Source organism: Dasypus novemcinctus, chromosome 6 (assembly GCF_030445035.2).
Source record: "Dasypus novemcinctus isolate mDasNov1 chromosome 6, mDasNov1.1.hap2, whole genome shotgun sequence".
Classification (NCBI taxonomy): Eukaryota; Metazoa; Chordata; class Mammalia; order Cingulata; family Dasypodidae; genus Dasypus; species Dasypus novemcinctus.
The window spans coordinates 85100231-85116298 of record NC_080678.1 but is presented as its reverse complement, the minus strand read 5'-3'; the positions used below and the strand labels follow the sequence as shown (position 1 = coordinate 85116298).

General features: G+C 42.9%; 1 protein-coding gene across 2 annotated transcripts in view; it reads right to left on the bottom strand.

The window, feature by feature from the left end:
- Nucleotides 1-16068, bottom strand: part of LRMDA (leucine rich melanocyte differentiation associated) — a 1093305-nt gene that overhangs the window by 490839 nt on the left and 586398 nt on the right. For both annotated transcript variants that reach the window (XM_071215878.1, XM_071215877.1), the window contains 2 exons: nucleotides 14082-14208; nucleotides 4148-4287 (listed from right to left, as the gene is read on the bottom strand). In XM_071215878.1, coding sequence (XP_071071979.1) covers nucleotides 4148-4287; nucleotides 14082-14208 — 267 coding nt within the window. The remainder of the gene's footprint in view (nucleotides 1-4147; nucleotides 4288-14081; nucleotides 14209-16068) is intronic.

Below are 16068 nucleotides of genomic sequence, written 5' to 3'. Positions count from 1 at the left end.
TTTTCAGACAGCACTAAATGAACCATGGGTTCTGGCTTCTGAATACACTCTTTTAAGGTTCCTACTATTGCTTAAATGATTAATAGAAGACATATTGTCAGAAAATGTGCTTAAAGTGAAAAACAGTAAACTGTAGAAATATCATTCATTTTTTAAGCAATTTTCTAGGGAAAATGTCACATAAATTTACATATAGTCTGTGTTATTAGGCTCTGGATAACAGCTAGAAGGCAGGCAGACCTCACGCTTTGGGGCTGAAGGGCCAGGAAAATATTTTACCAAAAGAAAAAAAAAGGCAGATACATTGCTTTGAGAAATCCAATGCCACAAGAATCCTGGATTCAAAAGCCACATTGTGAAACTGTAAAAGTTCTCAGGGGTAAGTAATTTGGGAAGTTATGAAGATGGAATCTAGCAGAGTGGGACCAGAGCCTGCCAGATGCTGAAACTCCAGGCTGAACAAAGCAGAGCTGCTTACAGGCCACAGAATGTGGCATACGCTCCTTAATCTCAACCAAATGCAAAGTGTAAGTACTTGTCAAACACACCCCAGAACAGTAAAATCAATAAAAAATTTGAAAGCGTTAAGAGTAGCAGCCTCCCATGCCACTCAACAACCAGATGCCACGCCGTGGATGTGAAACCGGAAGTACATGCATTTCAAGTCCCCTCTGTGTTTTTTAGCTCCTGTTTCTTCCCAGAGTGTGAGCACCTTGCCTTCGTTGTGGGTGGCTTATAGATTTTTGAAGGTGATTTTGACTAGATGTGTTATAATATGGCCTGTGTGCTGCATCTAGAACCCAGCCCCTGATGTCCACCGCACATATGTGCACTAGCAAACAGCATTCCCAGTCCCAGCCCTCAATGCCTTCCAGGGGACCAGGCCTGGCTGGGGGAAAACTGGCTTGGAGGGGACCCAGGCCAGCCTGTGAGGTGGACTGCTCTTCTAGAATCATGACCCAAAGACCTGGGCTGGGGTTGCATCTAAACAACAGCCCTGAGCATATTAACTTCCCTTGTTGACATTCAAATGCATTTGACTCAAACAGGCAGTGGGCACGGGAGCTGTCAAAGGGCCCTGCCTCTCTGTAATTGCTCAGCTCCTGAGAGGGAAGGGTAATTCCAAGCCACCTCCAGCAAACAGTTAGCAAACCCCTATTACACATCCAGCCCTATTTTAGATGCCAATGAGGCTGCAAAGGACCAGGAGATCCATCCCCTATCTGTGGAAGCCTATTCTCCTGATGTTGAAAGACATGAAGTAATGAGAGAAATATACAAGATGGAATATATAAAACAGTGAGTGATGGTGACAGATGAACTGAAACTGCTAGAGCCCACAGGGATTTTAAATACACTCAGTCCAGTAGTTGTTAATTGAACATCTGAATCACCTAATGACTGTTTTGTTTTATTTGCCACCAAATGAATCAGAATGTCTTGCATGATTCAGAGGTATAACTCTGGCTTATCTAGAGTATCTTCCCCATTTTAAAGGTCTCACTGGCAAAGTAAGACTTACATCATGTGTCTTTTTCAATGTGATTAGTTACAATTAAAAATAATAGTTTTAGTTTTTCTTTTTCTTGTATACAACCTTGTAAGATCTCTATTTGCTACTACTCTCATTCTAGAAAAAAATAATTGCTTAGAGTTGGATTCAGGCAAATCCATTGGATTGCTGATACATATAGCTTTCTGGCTATATGTGAACTGAATAGAATGAATGAAATGAATGAATGACTCTATATGTATACACATATATGTATACACATATATGCATACATACATACACATGCACATGCATACACATAAACACATACATATATACATATACAGTATAAAATTTATTTTTAAGAATTGAATGCAGAACTATAAAGGAAAAAATTTAAAAACAAAACAAAAAAACAAATGAAAATCTTTAAAACAATGTTTGGTTTAATACAGATGCTTACTGGACAAACTGTCTTGGATTTTCTTGAAACTTCCAAGACATATCTTGAAAATAAGTTACTGCAAGAAGGTAAAATATGCATTTAATCATCTCGTCACATCTAAAACCAAGCTGCTAAATGCTTCAAAGTTGGTAAGAGTGTTAAAGAAGCAAATTCATTTTTAAGTGATTAAGCAACTTAAGTGCTGATTTAGAAGTATGTAAGCAGTCACCTATTAGAGTAACCACATTTGTACTATTAGAACATGCATTCAAGTCTCAAATGAAAATATTCATGATGGAGAAAGATTTTTTAAAACAAAGGAGCTTTGTTCTCAGATGGTTTAAAAATCAATCTAAGACCGCTACAAAATTAATCAAGAGACATAGAAAATGAGGTTAAAGGTACATTCTTCCCAATAAAAAAAAATATGACTTACTTATGTGTGTATTTTTAAAATCTTCAGTGTCCAATAGCCTTTCTGGCGCAACACACAGTATGTCGTCTGATTTATAACTTTGCCTTTATACGAAACAAATGCCCCAACTACATTTCTTCACGGGTTATCACAGATTATAGAGTCTTGCATCAGTCCCGTTAGAAAAACTCATTCAAACCATTATTCTCCATCCCCCAACCTTTCCAAACCTAGTTTTCAGTTCCTATCTGCCTTGATTGTCTTTCCTTTCCTTCTTCCCTCTCTTTCTCTCCCTCCTTCCTGCATTGATTAGGAATGGGATATTCATGAGCATTTACATTGGAATGAGAGCGGGTTCACATATACAAAGATCATGCAAAAGAACAGTCAGGAATGAGAATGCAGAGAATTTAAAATAAAGGAGAATAAACTGGGTTCAGTAAGATGGATAAGATCAAGAGAACTCCCTAGAAGAGGTGAGTCTGGACCAGGGGTTTCAAAGCAAATAGGTTGGAAGTGGAGAAAAGAAAGAAAACATTGAAACTTTCCTGATATATTTATACTTCAATCCCATCAAAGAGCCTGGTTGGTTGAAGCTAAGGCCAGTTTTATGGTAGAGAGGTATGGATGGACCCCGTGGGTCTTCCTCATAGGATTTTATATGAGTTCCCTAAACTTTGGTGGGAAGTAGCCTTTCTCCAAACTCTGGGTGGTCTGACTCTGAGGCAGACCCCAGCAAGATCTTATAACACAAGCAGGGGTTAGCAAATAATCCTGTAGCAGTTTGATATTGTTTATGAAGTCCAAAAATAGATGTTGGATTATGTTTGTGAAGTGGTTTGTTCCTCTGTGCATATTAGGTTGGATTGGATTAGAGGTTTCACTTTTACTTGATTAAATTATGACTAGCACTCTGATTGGGCCACATCAGCAGGACATCAGGACATCAAGTCCCCACCCACCAGGGGTGGGACTCACAGAGAAAATGACAAGGTAGAGAAGACACAGTTTTAATGCTGGAGCCCTGGGAAGTAAATACACAGAGAAGCAGATATGTGAGAAAGACAGAAGGCTCCATTAGACATGGCAGAGGCCCCAGGAAGAGAGATGTACCATTTGCCTGATAGTTTACAGCTGGCCTTGTGCAGCGAGCAGAGCAGGTGAGCTTAGAGAAATGAGTCCCAGGAGAAAGACAAGACTTATCCCAGTCTAAAGTTGATACTGGAAGAAGCTGGGACCCCGGAGCCTTAAGGGGAAGAGGGAGCTAAACTCTTGCAGACATCAGCAGCCTCTTGTTCCAACACATAGGAAGACTTTGGTGAGAGAAGTAACTTACACTTTATGACCTGGTCACTATAAGCTTCTACCACAAATAAACACCCTTTAATAAAAGCCAACAGATTTCTGATATTTTGCATCATCACCCCTTCGGCTGACTAATACATATCCCATGGGTCAAATCTGGGCTGCTGTTTTTGTAAATAAAGTTTTATTGGAATGCAGTCATACTTATTCATTCACAAATTATTGATGACTCCCTCTGCAGTGTAACAGCAGAATTGAGTAGCTGCAACAGAGACCATATGTACCCCAAAACTTTTCATCTTTATTGGTTCATGTGACCTCAGTGAAGAGAAACAATAGCTCTAGGATACCAAAAGGTGAGAAAAGTTCAATTTCATTGTAGAAAGTCCGCATTTGCCAAACATCTAATATGCCCCTCATAATATAATATCAATCCCAATAGATGTTACTTTCCCTTATTCCCACTGTACTCAAGTCCCTAAACACTCACCTGTATCTTCTGTAGTCTTCCTCATCTTTTTCCAAGCCAACCAGCTCATTGGGACATGCTACGTTTCCCAGCAGGCTGAGATACTCCAGAGCTGGTGTCACTTCTGCCAGGTGATCAAGCAAACATTCCAAGTCAGTGATGTGACAAAGGTTAAGGATCTTGATCCAGGAAGACAAAAGGCTTAGCAAGGAGCTTAGACCATAATTGACAGGCACAGGCTAGCAGCTGACAAACCTAGTCTGCTCCCTTTGAGACGAAATGAGTGAAGTTTGAAATCACCTTAGCTATGGAGTTCTGGCACTGCTAGTTTTTCCCTTCCCACTGTTGGGGACATAGCCTAACTTTTCTCTGGGCAGGTAGAGCAAAGTCCAGATCACTTAAGGAAGAATGAATGAACTTAATTGTTTTATCACAAGTTTCCTTCCTCCATGGTTCTCTTTTTTAAAAAATGATGAAAGGTTAGACACCACAAAGGAAAATATTTTGCATATGCAAATTTATAAAACATGACTTTTTTCCAACAATAGAGGTAAGAATTATTTCTAAAGACCTCATTAAATGTATATTTCCTCCTTAGGGAAAATTTACCATGAAAACATACGGGAATGGCACGGACACAGCAGGGGTAGGCACTCTCTTAGGACCTGAGAGCCTGTGGTGGAGCTAAGCATTGCTCAGGGGCCTCACTGGTGGCCATAAAACATTGGGTTGGGGGAAAATGAAAACAAAGCTAGGAGGTAAAGACAGAAATAGTAAGTTAGAATAGGTTTAGTCAAGTCAGGCAGGTTCAAATGCATTTCCTAAGAATCCGCTTTGATGTGTGATATACAGTGTGTGTTTGTATGTGTGTATATTATGAAGGCGCGAAGACAGAAGAGGGGCATGGTGGTGAGGTTACTCCATGAGCCATCCCTCAGAAGGCTCCACTGTCAAATTAAGGCCCCCTAACCAAATAAGGCAAGAGTCACAGATTCAGGGAATCCAGGTATTGGGAAGGACTTAATGTCAACCATACCCACGTATCATGTCCTGGCTTAAGCCAGAACCAGATGCCTGGGCCTTATATAAGGTGATGTTCCAGGAAGGCCACGGATGGAGGCCAGAGCAATGAGATGGCAATGGAGACTACAGATGAGAGGAGTAAGCCAATGTTGGTGGAAAGAAAGGGGTCTTTCCTGGGAACGGCAGCAGGTACATGGGGTCACAGCACACAGGGTGAATGACATAAGTCAAAGACTCAGGGCACTGTTTCCAGGAGGAAGCCTACTTGGACCTAGAAGAGAAAGGTGAAATCAAGGAAAAGGACTGCCCTTGCTCTGTTAAGATGCTATCTAAACCTCGGGATTTTACCCAGATTTTCTCATACTCTGTTTCAATTTATCAGAGGGGAATGAACTCAAATTTAACCAACATTTGAATCTACTCCCTAATGTATCTGCCAGGGGGTCACCATAAGGTAGCACATTCCCCCTCTGACAACAATAATAGAGTTTTTCTTTCCACTGAGATTGAACCTCCCTCTAACTTCTACCCCCGGCCTAATTCAATTACTTGAGGTCACCAAAAATAAGTCAATCTTCTCTTCCACATGATGACCCTCTACATATATGAAGCGCACATCTTCCTTAAACCCTTTATTCTCTAAGCTAAGTTCTTTCAAGCATGCTTCATACAACATGCTCTGTTACTGTCATATGTGAGAACAAATATTGTGCTCTGGGAGGGTACAAGAGAGATACCAAGATTGAAAACAAGTAAAGGAGGACTTTGAGCATATTCATCTACTGTTTGCTTCCATTTGTCAGCATCTTCCATATTTAGAAAACAAAAACAGAAAAATGGCCTGAAGCTATAGAGCTTTCAAATCTTTCAAAAATAATACCCAAGAATGACCACAAAAAATCAGTGGAGTAAGAATGAAAGCTGGTTTGGAAGATACCAGAGAAGGTCCCAGCAGGGAATAAGATTGGAAATATGGTGGGTAAGCCACCACGAGTTGAAACATTATCATAGCTCATCATTGAAGACAGAATGAGTGTGTTACGTTTAAAAATGAAATGTAATCATCACTCCCTTTAAGAAACTCACCCAATAAAATAAATTAAAACAACAGTGAACGATTTCAGAGAAAACTCTTGGCTTTTCCAACCAGTTCTTACATTACTGTCTCCACATTATTGCTAGGTTGTAAAAAAGGAACTCAAAGAGAAAAAGAAGACAGTTCTGCCAGTATCTCTATCAGTACTGCTTTAGACCAGACAGAGTCGCCTCAGGGCGCTCTGCATTTTACAGAGACTTCTTTGGAATGCTCTACCTCCCCTTCCAGTGCCCGGGTCTGGGGAGGGCCAGCTTAGCACATTCTTCAATCCTTTCATCCCATGCATAGGACCCATTAGATGCCTCAAAAGGCTCTAAGACTTGGGCCTCTTGGGTGGTCCTGAACTCTTAGATCTTATCATGCCACTGGCCAGCACAATATTTCTTTTGTGGGATCTCAAGAAATGGCCACTAAAATGGTGTTAATATGCTGAAATTGGGTAATTCAAATAATTTTTGTAGACAAGGGAATGCCCTAAGGGAAGCTCTGCTCTTTACTGTGGATAGAAAAATTGCTTGGACCCAAACATATTTCTCTGTTAGGGACAAACGCCTTAAACTTTGGGTATTTTTTCATCCACTCTCTGAAGGAGTAAACATGAAGGAATAGAATCCAAGACTGGTAAGATGTTTAAGTTAAAGAAACATTGGGCAAATGAGCTGAACTGGAGTCCCAGCAATTTCCTAACCTTTAGTGGTCAGTGATGGGAAGCCTAGCATGCCACCATCCAGGGAACTAGGTGATTTACCATGAAGTTAATAAAGCTCATGTGTGAGGGCTCCTTGCTTGCACAGGTCCTTTCCAAGGGAAAGGCCCTAGCAGTACAGTCACACAACCATACATTTTTGTAAAGTTTGCAAAGGTAGGCTATTTAAACTGCAATGAGTTACAATCACTCTCTCTTCACTATGACTTCTTCCATTACACATCCCCTTGAGTTGGGTGATGGAATGACTGGGAATTCTGGGGACCTGGCAAAGGGGACATTGTGAAGGAGTGACATTTAATTAGGATTCAGTACAGTATACTTATGCAGTTTGCCATCACTTCTGTATCAGGTAAAGTTACTGCAATAATACCAGTGGGAGTGGCTTCCAGTGATATTCTAACCACATGCCATATTGACACAAACATGCAGGGACCAGCATAAAACTGATGATAAAATGGGTAATGACATAATCAATAAAAAAAGAATATTTATGATTAAGTTGAGCATATGAACACACATTCCCACACCCATGTACCTCTAACTTGAAATGTCCTGATATCCTATAACTCATACTTAAAATAAACATGCTAGAGTTTTCCCAAAATTTAACAAACTTAGCTTTTTAAAAACATTATACCAGTTATAAGTGGTGAAACAGAAAGACACTTTTTAAAACTATTAAAATTTAAAAATCAATTTACCATTAACCACACTAAAAGATGGAATCATCTTTTTATTTTCTCTGGCAAAATTATTGGAGAATTTCACCATATCACAAAATAAGGAAGTCTGCAGGGGGAAAAAAAAGGGTTTATATTTCTGGTATGTACATCAAAAAAAGTTATGGTACTTTTCTAGATATTTCGATACTTGCGGTATTTGTCAACTGAAAATTTTATTTGCTTTGATATATTTATTCCAAATAAACATTCATTTTTACACCTACAGGAGCATGTATAATAGTCTTTGCCTTTAAAAGGGTCCCCTCAAATTGTATAAGCTCAGACCCCACAAAACCTGGGTCTGCCCCTGAGCTCAGTAAGTTCTGAAGATGGAGACTAGCTTGAATGCCTTGGACATGGAAAGCTTCTTGGAAATGATACTGCAAACATCTGGATGCGTCAGCTACCGTGTGCCAATGTACCCAAGGAATTTGCTGAGGCCTGTCTCATTTAGGATAGCCTGAGTGGCAGAAGCTACTTCATCCTCCTAAGAATTCCACTACCTACTAAATGGTAAATAGGGCTGGGCCAGGTGGACAACCCCAAATCCAAAACAGTTAGGAAATGGCAAATACTCTGCAGAAACTGGGTCAGATCTTCATCTCTCTGTTGCTACCAGCACTGGAGGGTGAAATACGAGAACGGGTTTTAATAGGTTTCTTGGTCTCTGCGTTGGCAAGGACAAGCACATCCCTGTCTTGCCTGATTGTGAGCCCTGAGATAGAACTAGTCACATTCCTTTTTGTCAAGTTGCAGAAATAACCAACCAGGGGCGATCAGCGGAGGGAACTTGGTGTCCCTGGTTAACCAAGACCACTGCAGAGGAGACAGTTTCAGGGATTATCTTAAGGGGGCCTTTTGTTCCCTCCCCTACTTTTTTTTTTTTTTTAATTTGATGCTACCTGGCACGATATCAATTCTCTCCAGCTGGAGTCTCAGCACACACCTGGTTTCCCTCATCAGTTCTTCTCCAGAGTACATGCCATTTAGATTTTTTCCAGTGTCGTCTACAGAAAGTTGCCGTCTCGGAGTCCAGCTGTCATGGTGAGGCGTGCCGAGGGAGATTTTCTGCAAAGGGCCTATGATCAAAGCAGCATCCTGCCTGGAAGTTCAGAGCAGGTGGAAGGAGCGGGTTCTCCTGGTGTTCACATCCAGCTGCATGTAGATCTGATGCCGCGCCCAGGTGAGAATGGGCACTCACCCTCCCTCTGCGCTCAGCTCTTGGTCAAAGGGGACCTCTCTACCCGCAAGGAGGATTTTAACCAGAGCTATCCCAATAATAGGACTTTCGAAAGCTAAATATGCAGTATACGTGATAAGAGTCTCTCATTTCAAGTCCCACATTCCAAAAAGGAAGGTCAGAATATTATTACATCCAAATAAGAGATAAGGAAACTGAGGGGGTTAAATGTATGCTCAAGGTCACATGGCCGGCAAAATGTCAAATGTGGATTCAAATCTCGCTTCTAAAGAAATGCCATTTCTGGGGAACAAGTGCCTGCATAAATTCTCGACCACAAAAGGGGAATTTAAAACACTGAAAAGTGAGGCATCTTAGGCACTTTTGTGAGACATCATAAAGGATGGTCATGTTTCCAATTTGAGCAGCTGCTTTTAAAGCACTGGGGCTGTGGCTAACGATAAATGTACAAAGAATGTGTAAAGTCTTTGGGTGCTAACGAAGTGATTCCCCATACATTATACGTTTACATCAGTCAAAAACACTCCAAAGTGTATATTATCCATTTTGGAGAACTAAGGCCCCTGACAAAGGACAGGGTCTTTGCCAAGAGGACATACTAAGTTGCACTGGGAACTCTAACCTGACAGCGCAGCGGTCTCCTTACCACAGCCCAGCTGTGTAACAGGTAGCACCATCCTTTCTTCCTTTTGGCACTATAATCCAAACTCACTGTCTCTTCAGTACATGGAAGCAAGTGGAGATGGAAAACAAAGTGTGATTTCAAATAAAGTCAGTTCATTACTCGCCTCCAAAGGGGAGGTAGGCATAATTTAATTGTGTAAAAGTTAAATATCTGTTTTCCTAAATTCTCAGTTGATCCCTTACTTGGCCTGATATAGAGATCATTAACAAAAACCCTACCCCTACTGCAGAAGAGCCAGGGACAGTGTGTGTATGTGCACACAGATGAGTAAGAGTGTGTGTATGTATGTGTGTTGGGGGGAGGGAGTGGAGAAAACAGGAAAATGAGTATTGGGGGAAGGAAGTTCAAGTTTATGACTGGTGACTCCCTGACCAGTCATAATAAACCAAAGAAAGAAGGGCAAGATAAGCTATAAACCAGGAGATGAAGAGGTAACCTGAGAAGATCAACCTTTCTGATATACCAGGACAGGACCCTGACGCTGAAGGCTGAACAGAGGTGGAACAAAGGGCTGTAGAACAAAGACAGGTCAGGCTGGATGAGCGCTGACATGGAGCAAGTGTTGGTGAATTCAGGAGGATCTGCCAGACACTGGGTCTGGGCTCTGAACTGCCTTTTCTGAGCAGCCTCTGCAGCACCAGCTGGGGGCAGAGCCTAGTGGGGGACGGCACAGCTGCCGACTCCACCCATGTCTAGTTCCCCCTTCTTGTGCAGTAATGGCTCCTCCTTTAAGGTTCCAAGTCTGAGGTTTGGAATCAGCATAAATGGGCTCTATCCTGAGCTCAACCAATGTCAACCTACGTGATTCCAAAACGTTCATATTCTCCCCCAGTTTTCATTAAAAATGAGAATAATTCTTGACCAACAGTACCCAATGCCAAAGATGTTATGAAGGTAATAATGAATTATAAAATTCAAAGAATCACACCCTAAACCTTGCTCTACTGTGGCCTGGATTAAAAAGTGGCCCATGTCAGATTAGCTGATTCACATAATTCACTAGAATAGCAATAACAGCAAACATACTAGCCTTTACATACAAAAATACTAGTTACCAGTGAGCAGGTGTAGCTCAGTGGTTAAGCACCTGTTGCAAATATGAGGTCCTGGTTCAGTCCCTGGTACCTCAAAAAAAAAAAAAAAAACACTACTTATGTTAACAGAGCATAATAGTTGTAAGAATCTTACAATAACCCTCAAAACCATCTATTATGTAGGTGCTCTTATTGTTCCCATTTTGCAGAAAAGAAAAAAACCAAAGCACAGAGATGTCAAGTAATTTGCCCAGGATCACAAGGTAAGTGGCAGACTCACACTTAAGCTCTGGCTTTGGAGCATACATTCTTAAACCCTACACAATAGTGGTCTACATTAAAAAAAAAAAAAAAAAAAAAAGGCTCATAACCCAAGTTTCAACCCTGTTCCCAAGGCCCAGTGACATACAGCATTATAACAGACACATTTATCTGTGAGTAAACCAAAATGGAAATATCCAGATTTACCAGAGAGATAAATTTGGGAGGGAATAACCATTCCACAAAAATCAAAAACAAAACCAAACAAAATAAACTTCACAAAAGAATTTGAGACAGAACCTCCTTTGATAGCAAACTTCCTAATATTTTTAGAATACAATTCAGATTAGAGGAAAGAGGTAATATTCAACTTTTTAGGAGGCCAATAGTTAACTTGATTTGACATCTCCCTTTACGACAAATAGGAAGTAAAATGTGAAGGAGGCAGGATGCCAAGGTCTATGCTGAAGCCCATTACAGGAGTGGCTCCAAAGCATCATGCCTCTCTGTATCCACACCTTGTGCAATCCTTTCCCACATCTGTTCTAGGTTTGGCCATGTCATTTTCTTTGGCCATGCGATATCCACTCACATGATACAGGTAGGGTTTGAAAAGTACTTGTGAAGCGGAGTTTGTGCCATGTGAAGAGGCCTGTGCTGGCCTTCTGGAGACATGCAGCTCAGCCAACAACCAGCACCAACATCCAGCCCATCTTAGACCATCCAGCCCCTGTTGAGCCTCCAGATAATCTCAGCTGCAAGACCAGCAGAAGAACTGTCCAGCTGGGCCCTGCCCCAATCGCTGGCTGACATAACTGTGAACAAAATATCTGTTGCTTTAAGCCACTAAGAGTTGAGGTTTATTATGCAACAAGAGCTAACTGACCAAGCTCAAGTCATTTCATCGGGTAGCAATAGTAATATGGAACCTAGAAATTAATGGAAAGTCTAAATTTCGCAGGTAGGTAGGCTGAGACGGGGAAGTTGGAAGTATTGTAATGAGAGGATGACATGTGGTGTTACTGCCTGCTTCTTACCTGCCTTTCATTCTGTGACTTCTGAGCAAAGTAGACCAGAAGAGTAAGCTGAGCTCCACAGTCATTCTGGTAGACCAGAGGAGAAAAAGGAGAGGTCATGTGGTATCCCAAGGGAGTGGACTACTGACTTTTCTAACTACTGACAATAAAGTGCTCTAACACCGCAGAAGGGGTCTAACAGGCCAGCTTTACAGCTCTCTCTTGCCCTCTGCTTCAATCCCTTCTGGCTGATTATCATAGCTCCCTCAGCATTACTGCTACAGACTGGGGAAGTTAAGGCATAGGCCAGGCAAATGGCTTAACCAAAGATGAAGAAGATTTCTCAGACTTATGGAACCAAAAGGCCTGCTCCTCTCTGGTGACCACAATAATGAGAAAAAAAACATCAGACAGGCCAACTTACTCCTTTAAAAGTGAGAAACAGAAACTCAGAGAAGGTGACTTCCTCAAGGCCACACAGCTACTGACATGGTTATGCTACTCCAGAACACAGGTTCCCAGATTGTAATATCCTACAATAACAGGGGACACAGGGCATGAGCATTGGGGCTCAAGTGAGGATTCCCAGCATCTGAATTCTAGTTTAATAAGCCTCTGTTCTTGTTTGAGTTGAGAATATTGTCCAACTGATCACCTGAGAGAGCCAAGGAAGGCATTAAACACACTTAGAAAAATAATTTTTCAAACAGTAACCTGGAAACTTGGTCACCAAAGAATAAGAGAGAGTATGATGGTACAGGCTGTGATATTTACCTGCATACCTCTCATTTCTATTAAAACCTCAATTAGTAATGCCCCTAAGTCGTATATTTCACAGAATTAAGAAAATATTAACTTTATGGCTTGAAATATCAACAGTAACAAATAAATGATTTTGCAAATTATTCCTAAGTGCTGACACATGCATATCTGATCATATTTTATACTCTAGGAGAAAAAGCCTTGGTCGCTTTTCCATTTCTAACTTACCGTGTGAGCTTCAACAAGTATCTTAACCACCCCAGGTCTAAAATGTTCCATCAATAAAATGAGGGGATTGGACTTCATGTCTGAAGCAAAACAGTGGAATGGAAAGGACTTTGGATACAACCACAGCTGAGATTGAGCCCAGGACCCAGAATCTCAACTGTCAGGCTTTGGGCTTAAACTTCATCTCCTTCCTCACCAAGGAAAACTGAGAAACCACACCCATCCCTCAGGGTTTGGTAATTATGAGAAATAATAGGCTTAAAGTAACCAGCACAGTGGCTGGCCTGCAGGAGTGCTAAATAAAGACCAGCTGGTGATAAGGATTCACTCATGCCTCATGCATTTACTGAACCTCTACTATGTGCCAGGCATTATTCTAAGTGCAAAGGATACAACAGTTAACCAAACAGACAAAAAATCCCTGCCGTGTTCATTTGACATTCTAGGGCATGGTGGCACAAGTCTAACATTGTGGGAGCTAGACACCTCACGCTGCAGGAAACGGTCTTGAATTCCATCCTCTGCTTCACCGTAGCATAGGGAGCCATGCTACATCACATCTCAGGCTGGGGAGGTCCTTTCCTACGTAAGGGGATGCCACTGAGTCTCACTCGGAATGGCTCTCCCAGGCCTCTCTCACCACCGGCCCAATTGGGTATCTAAGAAGGAGGAGGCAGAGCCGGGCCTGGGCGACATGCCTAGCCCTTCCCCAATCCCCCACCCCTCTGCCCCGCCAGAACTGCTCCCCAAGCCTGCCGCAGAGCCCCGAGCAGCCGCCCTGAAGGCCGCCTTGGCTTAGCGGCACTACCCGCTACCTGCCACCAGAGGTCACCCTCCCACACAAGCCCAAGCCAATCGAACCGGGCCTCGCCTCCTCGGCGGCACTGACATTATTTTCTTTCTCTATTTTTATCTATTAAAAAGATTTCTTCACAGCCATAACTTAGATCTCTACACTAAAATGGAGCAACAGGAAGATATAATGGTGCATTTCATTTATGAATGACCTATAATAAATTACTCTGAAGTGTCCCGAGTGCCAGAAGACAGAACGCTTTGTCTGCCCACGGACCGTATTTCACATACTTTAATTTAGCGGACACATAAAACTCATTTGACATTTTGCAGGTGTTTGTGTGTTGGGGGAGGCGGGGGTGCGGGAGAGGACCACTGCGGGGCTGGGCGGGGCGTGGGGGCAGCGGGCAGAGCCAAGGATATCTGGTTCTTGTTGAGGGTTAAGGTGTGGAGCCCCGGTAACCGCGGCAACGCCAGGCCGTCGCCGAGCGCGTTGTTGTCCAAGATGAGCTCCTCCAGGCTCCCGAACGCGCTCAGTCCTTCCAGCGACCTGCAGTGACAAAGGCGACAGAAAAATGATCCCGCACTAAATCAGGGAGGCCATTATGAGCCGAAATAAATATTTTAACCTTCCCTTTCAGGACTGGGAATAGTTTGGGCTTGGTGCCTGTCAGCTAAGTGAATGACAAGAATTAGTAGCGGGAGCCGGGGCGGGGGCGGCGGGGGAGAAGGGGCCGCTGGCACTCACCGCATCCTTCACGCATTGCCAGCATGAAGGATGGGGGTCACTTAGTGAGTAGCCAGGATCCAAAACAAAGGGCTTCAGATACGGCCTGCAGGATAAATTTGTCAATGTCTTGTGCCTTCAGGCACCCAGCCTCGGCTGACCCTAACCTCCATTCCCAAGATAAATAACTCTGTCACAGTTCACCTTCATTCCCTGGACACAAATTTAAGTTGTCATCCATCATTCCTGCCCAGAAATATCATACCCCTCTTACAATAATAAATATAACTTCAAGTATCATTTCTTAGCAGCTTTCCTCTGCACAGTCCTAGGGAACGCCAAGGAAGGTTCCCCTTCTCTCCGTTCACCGCCCCCCACTTTCTTTTTTCTCAGCTTTTTTTCCCCCTTACTAATCACTTCATTTGCTTCTGCCCAGGGTCTCTGCCGCTGCCCAAAATGCAAGGCATCTGCGAAATTACATAATCACTCCAGGCTGAGGACTTTTTTCTGCCTCTGCTTTTGTTGTTTCTTTCTATGTATTCCTCCTTTTTTTGTTTTGGGGGTTGTTTTTTATTTGGGGTGGAGGAGAGGATGGGTGGGACATTTCTGCCTCAATGTGCCTAGCTTGAAGTTATCGTTTTAATTTATGGAAAGTGAATTTCCCACTTTATTTGTGAAAGAAGAATAGAGTGCAGCAATGGGGATGTAGAGGCAGGAAAGAGGCTTCTGAAAGAATTAAGTACCCAGCTGAAGGGGGAAAAAAAAAATATATATATATATATATATATATCAAAAAGGGAAAAATAATCTTGCGGATACACTTAGCTAAAAGTTAACTCTTAATTCGATGGGCTTTCATGAGTGCCCGGGGGTGGGAGATGAGGGGACGTCGGGTGCACGCGCGCTTGCACGCTCACACAGGCATTAATTAAAGCAAGCCGCCGGCTGGCCGAGGGACTTGCAAAAAGACACACACTTCCGGCTCCTTCACCTGCCAGGCCCAGGCGATGTGCTGAGCTTGCACAGGCTGACAGCTGAGCTACGACGCTGACCAGAGGCACGATGCGCGTGAGATCTCCTGGCTGGTCTACAGAATGTGACAAACCAGGGGGACGGAGTCTACCCTATTTATTCACTCACCAATAACACTTACATTAAAGATCCCCGTGCTTGCGTGTGCAGCGTCTGCACATCTGATGTGAGTGTGAACGTCAGCGCCTGAGTTTTCCCAGGGGATCAGTGTCTCCCCGTGGGACCTTTGCCAAGAGGACTCCAAAAGAGGGAGTTAGTATATAAAGGGTGTAAAATACGTTGTGGTTAAGCAATTAAATCCACCTGGCTAGAGCATCACCTGCATCAGGCCCCATTCATGCCAGACCCTCAGAGTGGGTCCACCCAGGAGCCTAACCCCTGGAAAACACCTGCTCCCACAACCATGTCTCTGTCCCACAGCAAGAGGGCAGTCCTGTGTACACCGGGGGTAAAGGGCCTGAGGGGTCATCGTGTTCCATTTCCTCCTTCCCCTTTCTTATACAAAACACAACATGCAGGTACCTAAGGCAGGTAGAAGTGGGATCCTATCTCCTCTCCACCACTTGTTTACTTGCCATGCGAACTTGGCCATATCCTGGCCCTTCTGAGCTCTGCCATCTGGGCCCCTTCTGGCTCGTAAGGATCTTACAG